At 41.5% G+C, this 22,443-nt stretch overlaps 1 protein-coding gene across 1 annotated transcript in view; it reads right to left on the reverse strand.

Annotated features, from left to right (window-relative positions):
- The window catches only part of myo10l3 (myosin X, like 3), a 188,515-nt gene that overhangs the window by 53,511 nt on the left and 112,561 nt on the right, over window positions 1–22,443 (reverse strand). Inside the window, 5 exon segments of the mRNA XM_082967263.1 lie at window positions 11,894–12,008; window positions 14,816–14,940; window positions 16,977–17,057; window positions 21,196–21,304; window positions 21,902–21,984. Coding sequence (XP_082823389.1) covers window positions 11,894–12,008; window positions 14,816–14,940; window positions 16,977–17,057; window positions 21,196–21,304; window positions 21,902–21,984 — 513 coding nt within the window.

Consider the following 22,443-nt stretch of genomic DNA (forward strand, 5'->3'; position numbering starts at 1 on the left):
TGTTTCTCCTCTACACTCTCCGAGTCACAGAGAGGAAGCTTCCTGGACAACATCCTTCCTTCCCACATCCTATACTGCCACCCTACCGTCTGGTCCTAGCTTCCTCATCGCCAATCAGACGTGGATATAATTAGACCGTTCTACACAGGAAATGCAATCCAAACCTCTACTTTCAAACCCACCTTACTTTCCTACCGTTAACCCCCCCAAAAATATGGCACTGATAACCAAAACACTACGCACAAAAGGCATGACACATAATTATGGGCACCAACATTCACTTGCGATATGGTCCTGTGAATCTCTGCCCCCAACTCAATGTGCATCCAGAGATTACAGAGGATAAAAGGCCTTGGAAGAAACTGTTCATCTCTAGGGTTTCATATAAGGTCTGTGTACAATTTACACTGTCAATAAACTAACATTACACTGTCAACAAACTAACATTACACTGTCAACAAACTAACATTACACTGTCAAACTAACATTACACTGTCAAACTAACATTACATTACACTGTCAACAAACTAACATTACACTGTCAAACTAACATTACACTGTCAACAAACTAACATTACATTACACTATCAATAAACTAACATTACATTACACTGTCAACAAACTAACATTACATTACACTGTCAACAAACTAACATTACATTACACTGTCAACAAACTAACATTACACTGTCAATAAACTAACATTACACTGTCAACAAACTAACATTACACTGTCAACAAACTAACATTACACTGTCAACAAACTAACATTACACTGTCAACAAACTAACATTACACTGTCAGCAAACTAACATTACACTGTCAGCAAACTAACATTACACGGTCAACAAACTAACATTACATTACACGGTCAACAAACTAACATTAAACTGTCAACAAACTAACATTACACTGTCAACAAACTAACATTACACTGTCAACAAACTAACATTACACTGTCAACAAACTAACATTACACTGTCAGCAAACTAACATTACATTACACTGTCAACAAACTAACATTACATTACACTGTCAACAAACTAAAATTACATTACACTGTCAACAAACTAACATTACACTGTCAACAAACTAACATTACACTGTCAGCAAACTAACATTACATTACACTGTCAGCAAACTAACATTACATTACACTGTCAACAAACTAACATTACATTACACTGTCAACAAACTAACATTACACTGTCAACAAACTAACATTACACTGTCAACAAACTAACATTACACTGTCAACAAACTAACATTACACTGTCAACAAACTACCATTACACTGTCAACAAACTACCATAACACTGTCAACAAACTACCATTACACTGTCAACAAACTACCATTACACTGTCAACAAACTACCATTACACGGTCAACAAACTACCATTACACGGTCAACAAACTAACATTACATTACACGGTCAACAAACTAACATTACATTACACGGTCAACAAACTAACATTACACTGTCAACACACTAACATTACACTGTCAACAAACTAACATTACACTGTCAACAAACTAACATTACACTGTCAACAAACTAACATTACACTGTCAGCAAACTAACATTACACGGTCAATAAACTAACATTACACGGTCAACAAACTAACATTACATTACACGGTCAACAAACTAACATTACACAGTCAACAAATTAACATTACAATGTCAACACACTAACATTACACTGTCAACAAACTAACATTAAACTGTCAACAAACTAACATTACACTGTCAATAAACTAACATTACACGGTCAATAAACTAACATTACATTACACTGTCAATAAACTAACATTACATTACACTGTCAACAAACTACCATTACACTGTCAACAAACTACCATTACACTGTCAACAAACTACCATTACACTGTCAACAAACTACCATTACACTGTCAACAAACTACCATTACACTGTCAACAAACTACCATTACACTGTCAACAAACTAACATTACACTGTCAATAAACTAACATTACACTGTCAACAAACTAACATTACACTGTCAACAAACTAACATTACAAGGTCAATAAACTAACATTACACGGTCAACAAACTAACATTACATTACACGGTCAACAAACTAACATTACATTACACAGTCAACAAACTAACATTACAATGTCAACACACTAACATTACACTGTCAACAAACTAACATTAAACTGTCAACAAACTAACATTACACTGTCAACAAACTAACATTACACTGTCAACAAACTAACATTACACTGTCAACAAACTAACATTACACTGTCAATAAACTAACATTACACTGTCAATAAACTAACATTACACGGTCGATAAACTAACATTACATTACACTGTCAACAAACTAACATTATACTGTCAACAAACTAACATTACACTGTCAACAAACTAACATTACACTGTCAACAAACTAACATTACACTGTCAAACTAACATTACACTGTCAACAAACTAACATTACACTGTCAACAAACTAACATTACACTGTCAACAAACTAACATTACACTGTCAACAAACTAACATTACACTGTCAGCAAACTAACATTACATTACACTGTCAACAAACTAACATTACATTACACTGTCAACAAACTAACATTACACTGTCAACAAACTAACATTACACTGTCAACAAACTAACATTACACTGTCAATAAACTAACATTACACTGTCAATAAACTAACATTACACTGTCAGCAAACTAACATTACATTACACTGTCAGCAAACTAACATTACATTACACTGTCAACAAACTAACATTACACGGTCAACAAACTAACATTACACGGTCAACAAACTAACATTACATGGTCAACAAACTAACATTACATTACACGGTCAACAAACTAACATTACACTGTCAACAAACTAACATTACACTGTCAGCAAACTAACATTACACGGTCAATAAACTAACATTACACGGTCAACAAACTAACATTACATTACACAGTCAACAAACTAACATTACAATGTCAACACACTAACATTACACTGTCAACAAACTAACATTAAACTGTCAACAAACTAACATTACACTGTCAATAAACTAACATTACACGGTCAATAAACTAACATTACATTACACTGTCAATAAACTAACATTACATTACACTGTCAACAAACTACCATTACACTGTCAACAAACTACCATTACACTGTCAACAAACTACCATTACACTGTCAACAAACTACCATTACACTGTCAACAAACTACCATTACACTGTCAACAAACTAACATTACACTGTCAACAAACTAACATTACACTGTCAATAAACTAACATTACACTGTCAACAAACTAACATTACAAGGTCAATAAACTAACATTACACGGTCAACAAACTAACATTACATTACACGGTCAACAAACTAACATTACATTACACAGTCAACAAACTAACATTACAATGTCAACACACTAACATTACACTGTCAACAAACTAACATTAAACTGTCAACAAACTAACATTACACTGTCAACAAACAAACATTACACTGTCAACAAACTAACATTACACTGTCAACAAACTAACATTACACTGTCAACAAACTAACATTACACTGTCAATAAACTAACATTACACGGTCGATAAACTAACATTACATTACACTGTCAACAAACTAACATTATACTGTCAACAAACTAACATTACACTGTCAACAAACTAACATTACACTGTCAAACTAACATTACACTGTCAACAAACTAACATTAAACTGTCAACAAACTAACATTACACTGTCAACAAACTAACATTACACTGTCAGCAAACTAACATTACATTACACTGTCAACAAACTAACATTACATTACACTGTCAACAAACTAACATTACACTGTCAACAAACTAACATTACACTGTCAACAAACTAACATTACACTGTCAATAAACTAACATTACACTGTCAATAAACTAACATTACACTGTCAGCAAACTAACATTACATTACACTGTCAACAAACTAACATTACACGGTCAACAAACTAACATTACATGGTCAACAAACTAACATTACATTACACGGTCAACAAACTAACATTACATTACACTGTCAACACACTAACATTACACTGTCAACAAACTAACATTACACTGTCAACAAACTAACATTACACTGTCAACAAACTAACATTACACTGTCAACAAACTAACATTACAAGGTCAACAAACTAACATTACATTACACTGTCAAACTAACATTACATTACACTGTCAACAAACTAACATTACACTGTCAACAAACTACCATTACACTGTCAACAAACTACCATTACACTGCCAACAAACTAACATTACACTGTCAACAAACTAACATTACACTGTCAATAAACTAACATTACACTGTCAACAAACTAACATTACACTGTCAACAAACTAACATTACAAGGTCAATAAACTAACATTACACGGTCAACAAACTAACATTACATTACACGGTCAACAAACTAACATTACATTACACAGTCAACAAACTAACATTACAATGTCAACACACTAACATTACACTGTCAACAAACTAACATTAAACTGTCAACAAACTAACATTACACTGTCAACAAACTAACATTACACTGTCAACAAACTAACATTACACTGTCAACAAACTAACATTACACTGTCAATAAACTAACATTACACGGTCGATAAACTAACATTACATTACACTGTCAACAAACTAACATTATACTGTCAACAAACTAACATTACACTGTCAACAAACTAACATTACACTGTCAAACTAACATTAAACTGTCAACAAACTAACATTACACTGTCAACAAACTAACATTACACTGTCAGCAAACTAACATTACACTGTCAACAAACTAACATTACATTACACTGTCAACAAACTAACATTACACTGTCAACAAACTAACATTACACTGTCAACAAACTAACATTACACTGTCAACAAACTAACATTACACTGTCAATAAACTAACATTACACTGTCAATAAACTAACATTACACTGTCAGCAAACTAACATTACATTACACTGTCAACAAACTAACATTACACGGTCAACAAACTAACATTACACGGTCAACAAACTAACATTACATGGTCAACAAACTAACATTACATTACACGGTCAACAAACTAACATTACATTACACTGTCAACACACTAACATTACACTGTCAACAAACTAACATTACACTGTCAACAAACTAACATTACACTGTCAACAAACTAACATTACTGTCAAACTAACATTACACTGTCAGCAAACTAACATTACACTGTCAGCAAACTAACATTACATTACACTGTCAACAAACTAACATTACATTACACTGTCAACAAACTAACATTACATTACACTGTCAACAAACTAACATTACACTGTCAACAAACTAACATTACACTGTCAACAAACTAACATTACACTGTCAACAAACTAACATTACACTGTCAATAAACTAACATTACACTGTCAATAAACTAACATTACACTGTCAATAAACTAACATTACACTGTCAACAAACTAACATTACACGGTCAACAAACTAACATTACACGGTCAACAAACTAACATTACATGGTCAACAAACTAACATTACATTACACGGTCAACAAACTAACATTACATTACACTGTCAACACACTAACATTACACTGTCAACAAACTAACATTACACTGTCAACAAACTAACATTACACTGTCAACAAACTAACATTACACTGTCAGCAAACTAACATTACATTACACTGTCAGCAAACATTACATTACACTGTCAACAAACTACCATTACACTGTCAACAAACTAACATTACACTGTCAACAAACTAACATCACATTACACGGTCAACAAACTAACATTACATTACACTGCCAACAAACTAACATTACACTGTCAACAAACTAACATTACACTGTCAACAAACTAACATTACACTGTCAACAAACTAACATTACATTACACTATCAATAAACTAACATTACATTACACTGTCAACAAACTAACATTACACTGTCAATAAACTAACATTACACGGTCAATAAAGTAACATTACATTACACTGTCAACAAACTAACATTACACTGTCAACAAACTAACATTACACTGTCAACAAACTAACATTACACTGTCAACAAACTAACATTACACGGTCAATAAACTAACATTACACTGTCAACAAACTAACATTACACTGTCAACAAACTAACATTACACGGTCAACAAACAAACATTACATTACACGGTCAACAAACTAACATTACACTGTCAAGAAACTAACATTACACGGTCAACAAACAAACATTACATGACACGGTCAATAAACTAACATTACACTGTCAACAAACTAACATTACACGGTCAACAAACAAACATTACATGACACGGTCAATAAACTAACATTACACTGTCAACAAACTAACATTACACTGTCAACAAACTAACATTACACGGTCAACAAACTAACATTACATTACACGGTCAACAAACTAACATTACACTGTCAACAAACTAACATTACACTACACTGTCAACAAACTAACATTACACTGTCAACAAACTAACATTACACGGTCAACAAACTAACATTACACGGTCAACAAACTAACATTACACTGTCAACAAACTAACATTACACTGTCAACAAACTAACATTACACGGTCAACAAACTAACATTACACGGTCAACAAACTAACATTACACTGTCAACAAACTAACATTACATTACACGGTCAACAAACTAACATTACACTGTCAACAAACTAACATTACACTGTCAATAAACTAACATTACACTGTCAATAAACTAACATTACACTGTCAACAAACTAACATTACACTGTCAACAAACTAACATTACACTGTCAACAAACTAACATTACACTGTCAACAAACTAACATTACACTGTCAGCAAACTAACATTACATTACACTGTCAGCAAACTAACATTACATTACACTGTCAGCAAACTAACATTACATTACACTGTCAACAAACTAACATTACACTGTCAACAAACTAACATTACACTGTCAACAAACTAACATTACACGGTCAACAAACTAACATTACACTGTCAATAAACTAACATCACACTGTCAACAAACTAACATTACATTACACGGTCAACAAACTAACATTACACTGTCAACAAACTAACATTACACGGTCAACAAACTAACATTACATGACACGGTCAATAAACTAACATTACATGACACGGTCAATAAACTAACATTACACTGTCAACAAACTAACATTACACTGTCAATAAACTAACATTACACTGTCAATAAACTAACATTACATCACACTGTCAACAAACTACCATTACACTGTCAACAAACTAACATTACATTACACTGTCAACAAACTAACATTACACTGTCAACAAACTAACATTACACTGTCAACAAACTAACACTACACTGTCAACAAACTAACATTACATTACACTGTCAAACTAACATTACATTACACTGTCAACAAACTAACATTACACTGTCAACAAACTAACATTACACTACACTGTCAACAAACTAACATTACACTACACTGTCAACAAACTAACATTACACTGTCAACAAACTAACATTACACTGTCAAACTAACATTACATTACACTGTCAACAAACTAACATTACACTGTCAACAAACTAACATTACACTGTCAACAAACTAACATTACACTGTCAACAAACTAACATTACACTGTCAACAAACTAACATTACACTACACTGTCAACAAACTAACATCACACTGTCAATAAACTAACATTACATGGTGTGTGCAACGCCAGGGTTGTGGGTTCGATTCCCACGGGGGGCCAGTACAAAAAAATAAAAAATAAAAATAAATAAATGTATAAAATGTATGCATTCACTACTGTAAGTCGCTCTGGATAAGAGCGTCTGCTAAATGACTAAAATGTAAATGTATTAAAAACAAAAAACAGAAATACCTTATTTACATTTGCAGAATTCTGTAAAAATATCCTCTGTGTAAAACACCAAATAATGCAAGCAGAGCAGAATTAGGCCGATACCTGCTAATTATCAAAATCCAGAAAAGAGCCGTTAAATTCTACAATTCTACAAACTAACATTACACTGTCAACAAACTAACATTACACGGTCAATAAACTAACATTACACTGTCAATAAACTAACATCACACTGTCAACAAACTAACATTACACTGTCAACAAACTAACATTACACTGTCAACAAACTAACATTACACGGTCAACAAACTAACATTACACTCTCAACAAACTAACATTACACTGTCAACAAACTAACATTACACGGTCAACAAACTAACATTACACTGTCAACAAACTAACATTACACTGTCAACAAACTAACATTACACTGTCAACAAACTAACATTACACTGTCAACAAACTAACATTACACGGTCAACAAACTAACATTACACTGTCAATTAACTAACATTACACTGTCAACAAACTAACATTACACTGTCAACAAACTAACATTACACTGTCAACAAACTAACATTACACTGTCAACAAACTAACATTACACTGTCAACAAACTAACATTACACTGTCAGCAAACTAACATTACATTACACTGTCAGCAAACTAACATTACATTACACTGTCAACAAACTAACATTACACTGTCAACAAACTAACATTACACTGTCAACAAACTAACATTACACGGTCAACAAACTAACATTACACTGTCAATAAACTAACATCACACTGTCAACAAACTAACGTTACATTACACGGTCAACAAACTAACATTACATGACACGGTCAACAAACTAACATTACATGACACGGTCAATAAACTAACATTACACTGTCAACAAACTAACATTACACTGTCAATAAACTAACATTACATCACACTGTCAACAAACTACCATTACACTGTCAACAAACTAACATTACATTACACTGTCAACAAACTAACATTACACTGTCAATAAACTAACATCACACTGTCAACAAACTAACATTACACTGTCAACAAACTAACATTACACTGTCAACAAACTAACATTACACTACACTGTCAACAAACTAACATTACACTGTCAACAAACTAACATTACACTGTCAACAAACTAACATTACACTGTCAACAAACTAACATTACACTACACTGTCAACAAACTAACATCACACTGTCAATAAACTAACATTACATGGTGTGTGCAACGCCAGGGTTGTGGGTTCGATTCCCACGGGGGGCCAGTACAAAAAAATAAAAAAATAAAAAAAATAAATGTATAAAATGTATGCATTCACTACTGTAAGTCGCTCTGGATAAGAGCGTCTGCTAAATGACTAAAATGTAAATGTATTAAAAACAAAAAACAGAAATACCTTATTTACATTTGCAGAATTCTGTAAAAATATCCTCTGTGTAAAACACCAAATAATGCAAGCAGAGCAGAATTAGGCCGATACCTGCTAATTATCAAAATCCAGAAAAGACCCGTTAAATTCTACAACCACCTAAAAGGAAGCGATTCCCAAACCTTCCATTACAAAGCCATCACCTACAGAGAGATAAACCTGGAGAAGAGTCCCCTAAGCAAGCTGGTCCTGGGGCTCTGTTCACAAACACAAACAGACCCCACAGAGCCCCAGGACAGCAACACAATTAGACCCAACCAAATCATGAGAAAACAAAAGATAATTACTTGACACATTGGAAAGAATTAACAAAAAAACTGAGCAAACTAGAATGCTATTTGGCCCTAAACAGAGAGAACACAGTGGCAGAATACCTGACTACTGTGACTGACCCAAACTTAAGGAAAGCTTTGACTATGTACAGACTCAGTGAGCATAGCCTTGCTATTGAGACAGACCACTGTATGTAGACCTGGCTCTCAAGAGAAGACAGGATATGTGCAACACTGCCACACAAAATGAGGTGGAAACTGAGCTGCACTTCCTCTCCTCCTCCCAAATGTATGACCATATTAGAGACACATATTTCCCTCAGATTACACAGACCTGGTCATGCTACACATCTTTATTCACCCACCACCATTCTACACCTCATCCCTCTGGTGGATATTACAGTGCGTCATGGATCAAAACACTAAGTTAGAGGGGTCCTGCATCATATTACAGTGTGTCATGGATCAAAACACTAAGTTAGAGGGGTCCTGCATCATATTACAGTGTGTCATGGATCAAAACGCTAAGTTGGAGGGGTCCTGCATCATATTACAGTGTGTCATGGATCAAAACACTAAGTTAGAGGGGTCCTGCATCATATTACAGTGCGTCATGGATCAAAACACTAAGTTAGAGGGGTCCTGCATCATATTACAGTGTGTCATGGATCAAAACGCTAAGTTGGAGGGGTCCTGCACCATATTACAGTGCGTCATGGATCAAAACACTAAGTTAGAGGGGTCCTGCATCATATTACAGTGCGTCATGGATCAAAACACTAAGTTAGAGGGGTCCTGCATCATATTACAGTGCGTCATGGATCAAAACGCTAAGTTGGAGGGGTCCTGCACCATATTACAGTGCGTCATGGATCAAAACACTAAGTTAGAGGGGTCCTGCATCATATTACAGTGCGTCATGGCTCAAAACACTAAGTTAGAGGGGTCCTGCATCATATTACAGTGCGTCATGGCTCAAAACACTAAGTTAGAGGGGTCCTGCACCATATTACAGTGCGTCATGGATCAAAACACTAAGTTAGAGGGGTCCTGCATCATATTACAGTGCGTCATGGATCAAAACACTAAGTTAGAGGGGTCCTGCACCATATTACAGTGTGTCATGGATCAAAACACTAAGTTGGAGGGGTCCTGCATCATATTACAGTGCGTCATGGATCAAAACACTAAGTTAGAGGGGTCCTGCACCATATTACAGTGTGTCATGGATCAAAACACTAAGTTAGAGGGGTCCTGCATCATATTACAGTGCGTCATGGCTCAAAACACTAAGTTAGAGGGGTCCTGCATCATATTACAGTGCGTCATGGCTCAAAACACTAAGTTAGAGGGGTCCTGCACCATATTACAGTGCGTCATGGATCAAAACACTAAGTTAGAGGGGTCCTGCATCATATTACAGTGCGTCATGGATCAAAACACTAAGTTAGAGGGGTCCTGCACCATATTACAGTGCGTCATGGATCAAAACACTAAGTTGGAGGGGTCCTGCATCATATTACAGTGCGTCATGGATCAAAACACTAAGTTAGAGGGGTCCTGCATCATATTACAGTGCGTCATGGATCAAAACGCTAAGTTAGAGGGGTCCTGCACCATATTACAGTGTGTCATGGATCAAAACACTAAGTTAGAGGGGTCCTGCATCATATTACAGTGCGTCATGGATCAAAACACTAAGTTAGAGGGGTCCTGCATCATATTACAGTGCGTCATGGATCAAAACACTAAGTTAGAGGGGTCCTGCACCATATTACAGTGCGTCATGGATCAAAACACTAAGTTAGAGGGGTCCTGCATCATATTACAGTGCGTCATGGATCAAAACACTAAGTTGGAGGGGTCCTGCACCATATTACAGTGCGTCATGGATCAAAACACTAAGTTGGAGGGGTCCTGCATCATATTACAGTGCGTCATGGAGCTAAACACTGTAAGTAAGATAGCCATGGCAGATTTCCATGGCGCCAGGCAGATAGCCAATACGTGGCTGATGAGGAAGGCTTGTAAAAGATGAAGCCCTATGTAAGGAAGAGAGAAGACCTGATATTTCATCTGATCCTGTCCCAGCTGTGGGTTTGTTGTTAGCCTGAAGCTGATGCTCCTTCGGTCCCTGTAACTCTACCCTGTTCAACCCTGTAAACCCCCTGGGTCACAGTACACGCAGCAGAGTACGCCGTGTGAGAGCCACGGGGCCTTAGCGTACCTTAGTCTTCCCCTGCTGCCAGTCTCTCTTGGCGGGGTCGTATGACATCAGCAGTTCTGTGCACATCCCTCTCTGGTCGTCTGTTGGACGCTCGTCTTTCAGGATCATCTTGTACCTGCGCAGGAAACAGAGACGCAAACAGGTCAGACACAGATCCGACGGGCCAGACACAGATCCGACGGGCCAGACACAGATCCGACGGGCCAGACACAGATCCGACGGGCCAGACACAGATCCGACGGGCCAGACACAGATCCGACGGGCCAGACACAGATCCGACGGGTCAGTCACAGATCCGACGGGCCAGACAAAGATCCGACGGGTCAGTCACAGATCCGACACAGATCCGAGTGTGTCAGACAAATCAAAAACGGGCCAGACTAATCACAACAGGCCAGAGAAATCAAACGGGTCAGACGTGTCAAAGGACGTGAACATGACACCCAGACAGTTGACAGCAGCACAATAGGAAATCAACACATGAGCTCAATGACCCAGGTGAACGCTGAGTCCTCATGTTCTGCTGTTTTGTAAGAGGTTAGACAGGCCTACATCAGCCATGGTGGTGCGCAGCAGTGGGTGGCCGTGCCATTGACCCTGAACACAGAACACCCCCGGGGTTCATCCACACCCGGCAGGTGATTCTACATGTTGAAACCCCGGGGTTCGTCCACACCCTGCAGGTTATTCTACATGTTGAAACCCCGGGGTTCGTCCACACCCTGCAGGTGATTCTACATGTTGAAACCCCGGGGTTCGTCCACACCCGGCAGGTGATTCTACATGTTGAAACCCCGGGGTTCGTCCACACCCGGCAGGTGATTCTACACCGTTGAAACCCCGGGGTTCGTCCACACCCGGCAGGTGATTCTACACCGTTGAAACCCCGGGGTTCGTCCACACCCGGCAGGTTATCTACATGTTGAAACCCCGGGGTTCGTCCACACCCTGCAGGTTATCTACATGTTGAAACCCCCGGGTTCGTCCACACCCTGCAGGTTATCTACATGTTGAAACCCCCGGGGTTCGTCCACACCCTGCAGGTTATCTACCGTGTTGAAACCCCGGGGTTCGTCCACACCCTGCAGGTTATCTACCGTGTTGAAACCCCGGGGTTCGTCCACACCCTGCAGGTTATCTACCGTGTTGAAACCCCGGGGTTCGTCCACACCCTGCAGGTGATTCTACACCGTTGAAACCCCGGGGTTCGTCCACACCCGGCAGGTGATTCTACACCGTTGAAACCCCGGGGTTCGTCCACACCCGGCAGGTGATTCTACACCGTTGAAACCCCGGGGTTCGTCCACACCCGGCAGGTGATTCTACACCGTTGAAACCCCGGGGTTCGTCCACACCCTGCAGGTTATCTACATGTTGAAACCCCGGGGTTCGTCCACACCCTGCAGGTTATCTACATGTTGAAACCCCCGGGGTTCGTCCACACCCTGCAGGTTATCTACCGTGTTGAAACCCCGGGGTTCGTCCACACCCTGCAGGTTATCTACATGTTGAAACCCCGGGGTTCGTCCACACCCGGCAGGTGATTCTACACCGTTGAAACCCCGGGGTTCGTCCACACCCGGCAGGTGATTCTACACCGTTGAAACCCCGGGGTTCGTCCACACCCTGCAGGTTATCTACATGTTGAAACCCCGGGGTTCGTCCACACCCTGCAGGTTATCTACCGTGTTGAAACCCCGGGGTTCGTCCACACCCTGCAGGTTATCTACCGTGTTGAAACCCCGGGGTTCGTCCACACCCTGCAGGTTATCTACATGTTGAAACCCCGGGGTTCGTCCACACCCGGCAGGTGATTCTACATGTTGAAACCCCGGGGTTCGTCCACACCCGGCAGGTGATTCTACACCGTTGAAACCCCGGGGTTCGTCCACACCCTGCAGGTTATCTACATGTTGTAACCCCGGGGTTCGTCCACACCCGGCAGGTGATTGTACACCGTTGTAACCCTGGGGTTCGTCCACACCCGGCAGGTGATTCTACACCGTTGAAGCCCCCGGGGTTCGTCCACACCCGGCAGGTTATTCTACATGTTGAAACCCCCGGGGTTCGTCCACACCCTGCAGGTTATCTACATGTTGAAACCCCGGGGTTCGTCCACACCCTGCAGGTTATCTACATGTTGAAACCCCGGGGTTCGTCCACACCCTGCAGGTTATCTACCGTGTTGAAACCCCGGGGTTCGTCCACACCCTGCAGGTTATCTACCGTGTTGAAACCCCGGGGTTCGTCCACACCCTGCAGGTTATCTACATGTTGAAACCCCGGGGTTCGTCCACACCCGGCAGGTGATTCTACACCGTTGAAACCCCGGGGTTCGTCCACACCCTGCAGGTTATCTACATGTTGTAACCCCGGGGTTCGTCCACACCCGGCAGGTGATTGTACACCGTTGTAACCCTGGGGTTCGTCCACACCCGGCAGGTGATTCTACACCGTTGAAACCCCGTGGTTCGTCCACACCCGGCAGGTTATTCTACATGTTGAAACCCCCGGGGTTCGTCCACACCCTGCAGGTTATCTACATGTTGAAACCCCGGGGTTCGTCCACACCCTGCAGGTTATTCTACATGTTGAAACCCCCGGGGTTCGTCCACACCCTGCAGGTTATCTACATGTTGAAACCCCGGGGTTCGTCCACACCCTGCAGGTTATCTACATGTTGAAACCCCGGGGTTCGTCCACACCCTGCAGGTTATCTACATGTTGAAACCCCGGGGTTCGTCCACACCCTGCAGGTTTATCTACACTGTTGAAACCCCCGGGGTTCGTCCAGACCCGGCAGGTGATTCTACATGTTGAAACCCCGGGGTTCGTCCACACCCTGCAGGTTATCTACCGTGCACGGGAGCCGGTGATGTCGGTCTGTCTTACCTGTAAAAGACCATTGTCAGTTTTTCTCACCTGCTGTAGAAGTCATCAAAAGTCCTGCGGACAGGAAACCCAGCCCTGCGGATCTTCACTGTCTCCAACATCCCAGAATACCTCAGCTGGTTCAGGACCACTTCTGGGTCAAACATGTTGGCGTTCTGAGAAGTACAAAACATACTGAATTACTTCTCAACTCTAACTCTGTGAGAATACACAACAGCAGCCGTCTGACGACTGGGCAGAAGTATAGTTGACAGTTCAGAGGGACGATTCAACAGTACTATGCTTGTCTTACAGAGGGACGATTCAACAGTACTATGCTTGTCTTACAGAGGGACAATACAACAGTACTATGCTTGTCTTAGAGGAAACATACAACAGTACTATGCTTGTCTTACAGAGGAAACATACAACAGTACTATGCTTGTCTTACAGAGGGACAATACAACAGTACTATGCTTGTCTTAGAGGGACAATACAACAGTACTATGCTTGTCTTACAGAGGGACAATACAACAGTACTATGCTTGTCTTAGAGAGGGACAATACAACAGTACTATGCTTGTCTTACAGAGGGGGACGAAACAACAGTACTATGCTTGTCTTAGAGGGACGAAACAAGGTGTTTAATTCTGTCACATGTCTTTAACACACAGGAAGGTTTCAGTCCGGTATAATCAACTCTATTGTTCTCAGCTGCTCTGTTCTGACTGCGTCATGATCTTCCTCAGTGCTGCTTATCACACAGCCCGATCACTTACCTCTGATTCACATCTCACTGGCTGTGGGGGTGTGTGTGTGTGTGTGTGTGTGTGTGTGGTGTGTGGGTACCCTACCATCAGGCATGTTATCAACCTGTTGTTCAGAGGAGTGTCAGGACTTGAATGTACAACAAATAAAGTCCCTGTGGTACAGATAATACTGAACGACCCACCTTGTCCATGTTGTGATGAATACTGAACGACCCACCTTGTCCATGTTGTGGTGAATACTGAACGACCCACCTTGTTCATGTTGTGGTGAATACTGAACGACCCACCTTGTCCATGTTGTGGTGAATACTGAACGACCCACCTTGTTCATGTTGTGGTGAATACTGAACGACCCACCTTGTCCATGTTGGGGTGAATACTGAACGACCCACCTTGTCCATGTTGTGGTGAATACTGAACGACCCACCTTGTTCATGTTGGGGTGAATACTGAACGACCCACCTTGTCCATGTTGTGGTGAATACTGAACGACCCACCTTGTTCATGTTGTGGTGAATACTGAACGACCCACCTTGTTCATGTTGGGGTGAATACTGAACGACCCACCTTGTTCATGTTGGGGTGAATACTGAACGACCCACCTTGTCCATGTTGGGGTGAATACTGAACGACCCACCTTGTTCATGTTGGGGTGAATACTGAACGACCCACCTTGTTCATGTTGTGGTGAATACTGAACGACCCACCTTGTCCATGTTGTGGTGAATACTGAACGACCCACCTTGTCCATGTTGTGGTGAATACTGAACGACCCACCTTGTCCATGTTGGGGTGAATACTGAACGACCCACCTTGTCCATGTTGGGGTGAATACTGAACGACCCACCTTGTCCATGTTGGGGTGAATACTGAACGACCCACCTTGTCCATGTTGTGGTGAATACTGAACGACCCACCTTGTTCATGTTGGGGTGAATACTGAACGACCCACCTTGTCCATGTTGTGGTGAATACTGAACGACCCACCTTGTTCATGTTGTGGTGAATACTGAACGACCCACCTTGTTCATGTTGGGGTGAATACTGAACGACCCACCTTGTTCATGTTGGGGTGAATACTGAACGACCCACCTTGTTCATGTTGGGGTGAATACTGAACGACCCACCTTGTTCATGTTGTGGTGAATACTGAACGACCCACCTTGTTCATGTTGTGGTGAATACTGAACGACCCACCTTGTTCATGTTGGGGTGAATACTGAACGACCCACCTTGTCCATGTTGGGGTGAATACTGAACGACCCACCTTGTTCATGTTGGGGTGAATACTGAACGACCCACCTTGTCCATGTTGTGGTGAATACTGAACGACCCACCTTGTCCATGTTGGGGTGAATACTGAACGACCCACCTTGTCCATGTTGGGGTGAATACTGAACGACCCACCTTGTTCATGTTGTGGTGAATACCGAATAACCCACCTTGTTCATGTTGGGTTTGATGCAGCGCACGAAGAACGGGTTGGATGCACTCAGAGTGTTCATCAAGGAATGGAGAGAGTCCTGCAGAAACACAACAACACATATAGATACAGGATCAGAAACACAACAACACATCTAGATACGGGATCAGAAACACAACAACACATATAGATACAGGATCAGAAACACAACATCACATCTAGATACAGGATCAGAAACACAACAACACATCTAGATATAGATACAGGATCAGAAACACAACAACACATCTAGATATAGATACAGGATCAGAAACACAACAACACATCTAGATACAGGATCAGAAACACAACAACACATCTAGATACAGGATCAGAAACACAACATCACATCTAGATACAGGATCAGAAACACAACATCACATCTAGATATAGATACAGGATCAGAAACACAACATCACATCTAGATACAGGATCTGAAACACAACAACACATCTAGATACAGGATCAGAAACACAACAACACATCTAGATACAGGATCAGAAACACAACATCACATCTAGATACAGGATCAGAAACACAACAACACATCTAGATACAGGATCAGAAACACAACAACACATCTAGATATAATACAGGATCAGAAACACAACAACACATCTAGATACAGGATCAGAAACACAACATCACATCTAGATACAGGATCAGAAACACAAATACACATCTAGATACAGGATCAGAAACACAACACCACATCTAGATACAGGATCAGAAACACAACAACACATCTAGATACAGGATCAGAAACACAACAACACATCTAGATACAGGATCAGAAACACAACAACACATCTAGATACAGGATCAGAAACACAACAACACATCTAGATACAGGATCAGAAACACAACAACACATCTAGATACAGGATCAGAAACACAACACCACATCTAGATACAGGATCAGAAACACAACATCACATCTAGATACAGGATCAGAAACACAACACATCTAGATACAGGATCAGAAACACAACATCACATCTAGATATAGATACAGGATCAGAAACACAACATCACATCTAGATACAGGATCAGAAACACAACATCACATCTAGATACAGGATCAGAAACACAACAACACATCTAGATATAGATACAGGATCAGAAACACAACACCACATCTAGATACAGGATCAGAAACACAACATCACATCTAGATACAGGATCAGAAACACAACACATCTAGATACAGGATCAGAAACACAACATCACATCTAGATATAGATACAGGATCAGAAACACAACATCACATCTAGATACAGGATCAGAAACACAACAACACATCTAGATATAGATACAGGATCAGAAACACAACACCACATCTAGATACAGGATCAGAAACACAACAACACATCTAGATACAGGATCAGAAACACAACATCACATCTAGATACAGGATCAGAAACACAACAACACATCTAGATATAGATACAGGATCAGAAACACAACATCACATCTAGATACAGGATCAGAAACACAACAACACATCTAGATATAGATACAGGATCAGAAACACAACAACACATCTAGATACAGGATCAGAAACACAACAACACATCTAGATATAGATACAGGATCAGAAACACAACAACACATTCTAGATACAGGATCAGAAACAACAACATCACATCTAGATACAGGATCAGAAACACAACAACACATCTAGATACAGGATCAGAAACACAACAACACATCTAGATACAGGATCAGAAACACAACATCACATCTAGATACAGGATCAGAAACACAACATCACATCTAGATACAGGATCAGAAACACAACATCACATCTAGATACAGGATCAGAAACACAACATCACATCTAGATACAGGATCAGAAACACAACACCACATCTAGATACAGGATCAGAAACACAACATCACATCTAGATACAGGATCAGAAACACAACATCACATCTAGATACAGGATCAGAAACACAACACCACATCTAGATACAGGATCAGAAACACAACATCACATCTAGATACAGGATCAGAAACACAACATCACATCTAGATACTAGATACAGGATCAGAAACACAACACACACATATAGATACAGGATCAGAAACACAACAATCACATCTAGATACAGGATCAGAAACACAACATCACATCTAGATACAGGATCAGAAACACAACATCACATCTAGATATAGATACAGGATCAGAAACACAACAACACATATAGATACAGGATCAGAAACACAACAACACATCTAGATACAGGATCAGAAACACAACACCACATCTAGATACAGGATCAGAAACACAACACCACATCTAGATACAGGATCAGAAACACAACAACACATCTAGATACAGGATCAGAAACACAACACCACATCTAGATACAGGATCAGAAACACAACACCACATCTAGATACAGGATCAGAAACACAACACCACATATAGATACAGGATCAGCATCAAGAGGCAACCTCAATACAACACATTCACACACAATGGCTCTGGCGTCCTAGGGTCCTCATCTCCTGCTGTCCAGGGTGTTAACAGGCTCTGGCCTCCTAGGGTCCTCATCTCCTGCTGTCCAGGGTGTTAACAGGCTCTGGCCTCCTAGGGTCCTCATCTCCTGCTGTCCAGGGTGTTAACAGGCTCTGGCCTCCTAGGGTCCTCATCTCCTGCTGTCCAGGGTGTTAACAGGCTCTGGCCTCCTAGGGTCCTCATCTCCTGCTGTCCAGGGTGTTAACAGGCTCTGGCCTCCTAGGGTCCTCATCTCCTGCTGTCCAGGGTGTTAACAGGCTCTGGCCTCCTAGGGTCCTCATCTCCTGCTGTCCAGGGTGTTAACAGGCTCTGGCCTCCTAGGGTCCTCATCTCCTGCTGTCCAGGGTGTTAACAGGCTCTGGCCTCCTAGGGTCCTCATCTCCTGCTGTCCAGGGTGTTAACAGGCTCTGGCCTCCTAGGGTCCTCATCTCCTGCTGTCCAGGGTGTTAACAGGCTCTGGCCTCCTAGGGTCCTCATCTCCTGCTGTCCAGGGTGTTAACAGGCTCTGGCCTCCTAGGGTCCTCATCTCCTGCTGTCCAGGGTGTTAACAGGCTCTGGCCTCCTAGGGTCCTCATCTCCTGCTGTCCAGGGTGTTAACAGGCTCTGGCCTCCTAGGGTCCTCATCTCCTGCTGTCCAGGGTGTTAACAGGCTCTGGCCTCCTAGGGTCCTCATCTCCTGCTGTCCAGGGTGTTAACAGGCTCTGGCCTCCTAGGGTCCTCACCTCATCTCCTGCTGTCCAGGGTGTTAACAGGCTCTGGCCTCCTAGGGTCCTCATCTCCTGCTGTCCAGGGTGTTAACAGGCTCTGGCCTCCTAGGGTCCTCATCTCCTGCTGTCCAGGGTGTTAACAGGCTCTGGCCTCCTAGGGTCCTCATCTCCTGCTGTCCAGGGTGTTAACAGGCTCTGGCCTCCTAGGGTCCTCATCTCCTGCTGTCCAGGGTGTTAACAGGCTCTGGCCTCCTAGGGTCCTCATCTCCTGCTGTCCAGGGTGTTAACAGGCTCTGGCTACAGGACTATATTTACCCAGCAGAGAGAGCAAGGACCCTTGAACCTATCTCTCGCTCTGACTGACTGTCTGTCTGTCTCCAGTGAAATACTACCAGGGCGGACGAAGGGTAATCTCCAGCTTTAGGATCTGCAGTCCATGCTAAATCCCATCCACGCCAGTTAGATCTCTCTCTCTCTCTCTCCTCTCTCTCTCTCTCTCTCTCTCCTCTCCTCTCTCTCTCTCTCTCTCTCTCTCTCCTCTCCTCTCTCTCTCTCTCTCTCTCTCTCTCTCTCTCTCTCTCTCTCTCTCTCTCTCCTCTCTCTCTCTCTCTCTCTCTCTCTCTCTCTCTCTCTCTCTCTCTCTCTCTCTCTCTCTCTCTCTCTCTCTCTCTCTCTCTCTCTCTCTCTCTCTCTCTCTCTCTCTCTCTCTCTCTCTCTCTCTCTCTCTCTCTCTCTCTCTCTCTCTCTCTCTCTCTCTCTCTCTCTCTCTCTCTCTCTCTCTCTCTCTCTCTCTCTCTCTCTCTCTCTCTCTCTCTCTCTCTCTCTCTCTCTCTCTCTCTCTCTCTCTCTAATATTCAAAACGCTTAGGGAAAATGTCAACCTCATTTTCAATGCAATCCGTATCATGGCATAGCCGCCAAAAGGGTTAGAGGTTAAGGGTTAGAGGCTAGGGGTTAAAGGTCCTCACCCTGAACTGAGAGCTGACGGTGGGTTTGCGTCTGGCCGTCCCCATCTTCATGGTCTCCTCTCCGTTCCTGCTCCCAACACGCTCAAACAGGTCATAGACGAAGTCAAGCCTGAAGGACAGAACAAACATGTTAAACATTCTCTAAACACAGTAGAGTGACTTTAGTGCAGGGTCAGAGGGTATTACTCTGTACATTAACACAGTAGAGTGACTTTAGTGCAGGGTCAGAGGGTATTACTCTGTACATTAACACAGTAGAGTGACTTTAGTACAGGGTCAGAGGGTATTACTCTGTACATTAACACAGTAGAGTGACTTTAGTGCAGGGTCAGAGGGTATTACTCTGTACATTAACACAGTAGAGTGACTTTAGTACAGGGTCAGAGGGTATTACTCTGTACATTAACACAGTGGAGTGACTTTAGTACATTAACACAGTGGAGTGACTTTAGTACATTAACACAGTGGAGTGACTTTAGTACATTAACACAGTGGAGTGACTTTAGTACATTAACACAGTGGAGTGACTTTAGTACATTAACACAGTGGAGTGACTTTAGTACATTAACACAGCGGAGTGACTTTAGTACATTAACACAGCGGAGTGACTTTAGTACAGGGTCAGAGGGTATTACTCTGTACATTAACACAGTGGAGTGACTTTAGTACATCTCGTAGCTGTTCCGTAACCAGGGGGACAACACACCTGCTGTCTTTGAGCATGTTTAAGATGTCATCTCTGAAGGTATCTCTGTTCTTCTGTAGGATCCCTCTGACGTCGTACACAACCTGACAGAGAGCGGGGACATGTTACACACGCTGAAAGAGAACGATCGCTAGCCTGATCTGAAACTCAACGAGAGCGCAGCTAAGAGGGTCTTAAGACAGTCCGCCTATTGACAGTCACTCGGGCCCCTTTGGGTTTTAACAGCAGCTGATTCCTCCCTCTTACTCTCAAATACTGCTCTCCTGGCCCAGGCCAGCAAGCGTTAATGTAACAGAGGTATTGATTCTGTGGACATCTATAGCCATGTAGAAAATGACCCGTGACAGAGATGTGATTCTGAGTTTAATGACGGTACAGCTTCACCTCGGATGAGGACACCGAGGGTTATAGACATAAGAGTTCATAGGTCACCATCTCACCTTGTGTTGTTTATGATGAAATAACCACTAAATTACAGTTTGAGAAATCTGCCCTTTTCAGATAAGACAGAACCCCGAGCAGCAGGGGAGTTGGGGTCCGGG

Source organism: Salmo salar, chromosome 21, assembly GCF_965601325.2.
Source record: "Salmo salar chromosome 21, fSalSal1, whole genome shotgun sequence".
Taxonomy (NCBI): domain Eukaryota; kingdom Metazoa; phylum Chordata; class Actinopteri; order Salmoniformes; family Salmonidae; genus Salmo; species Salmo salar.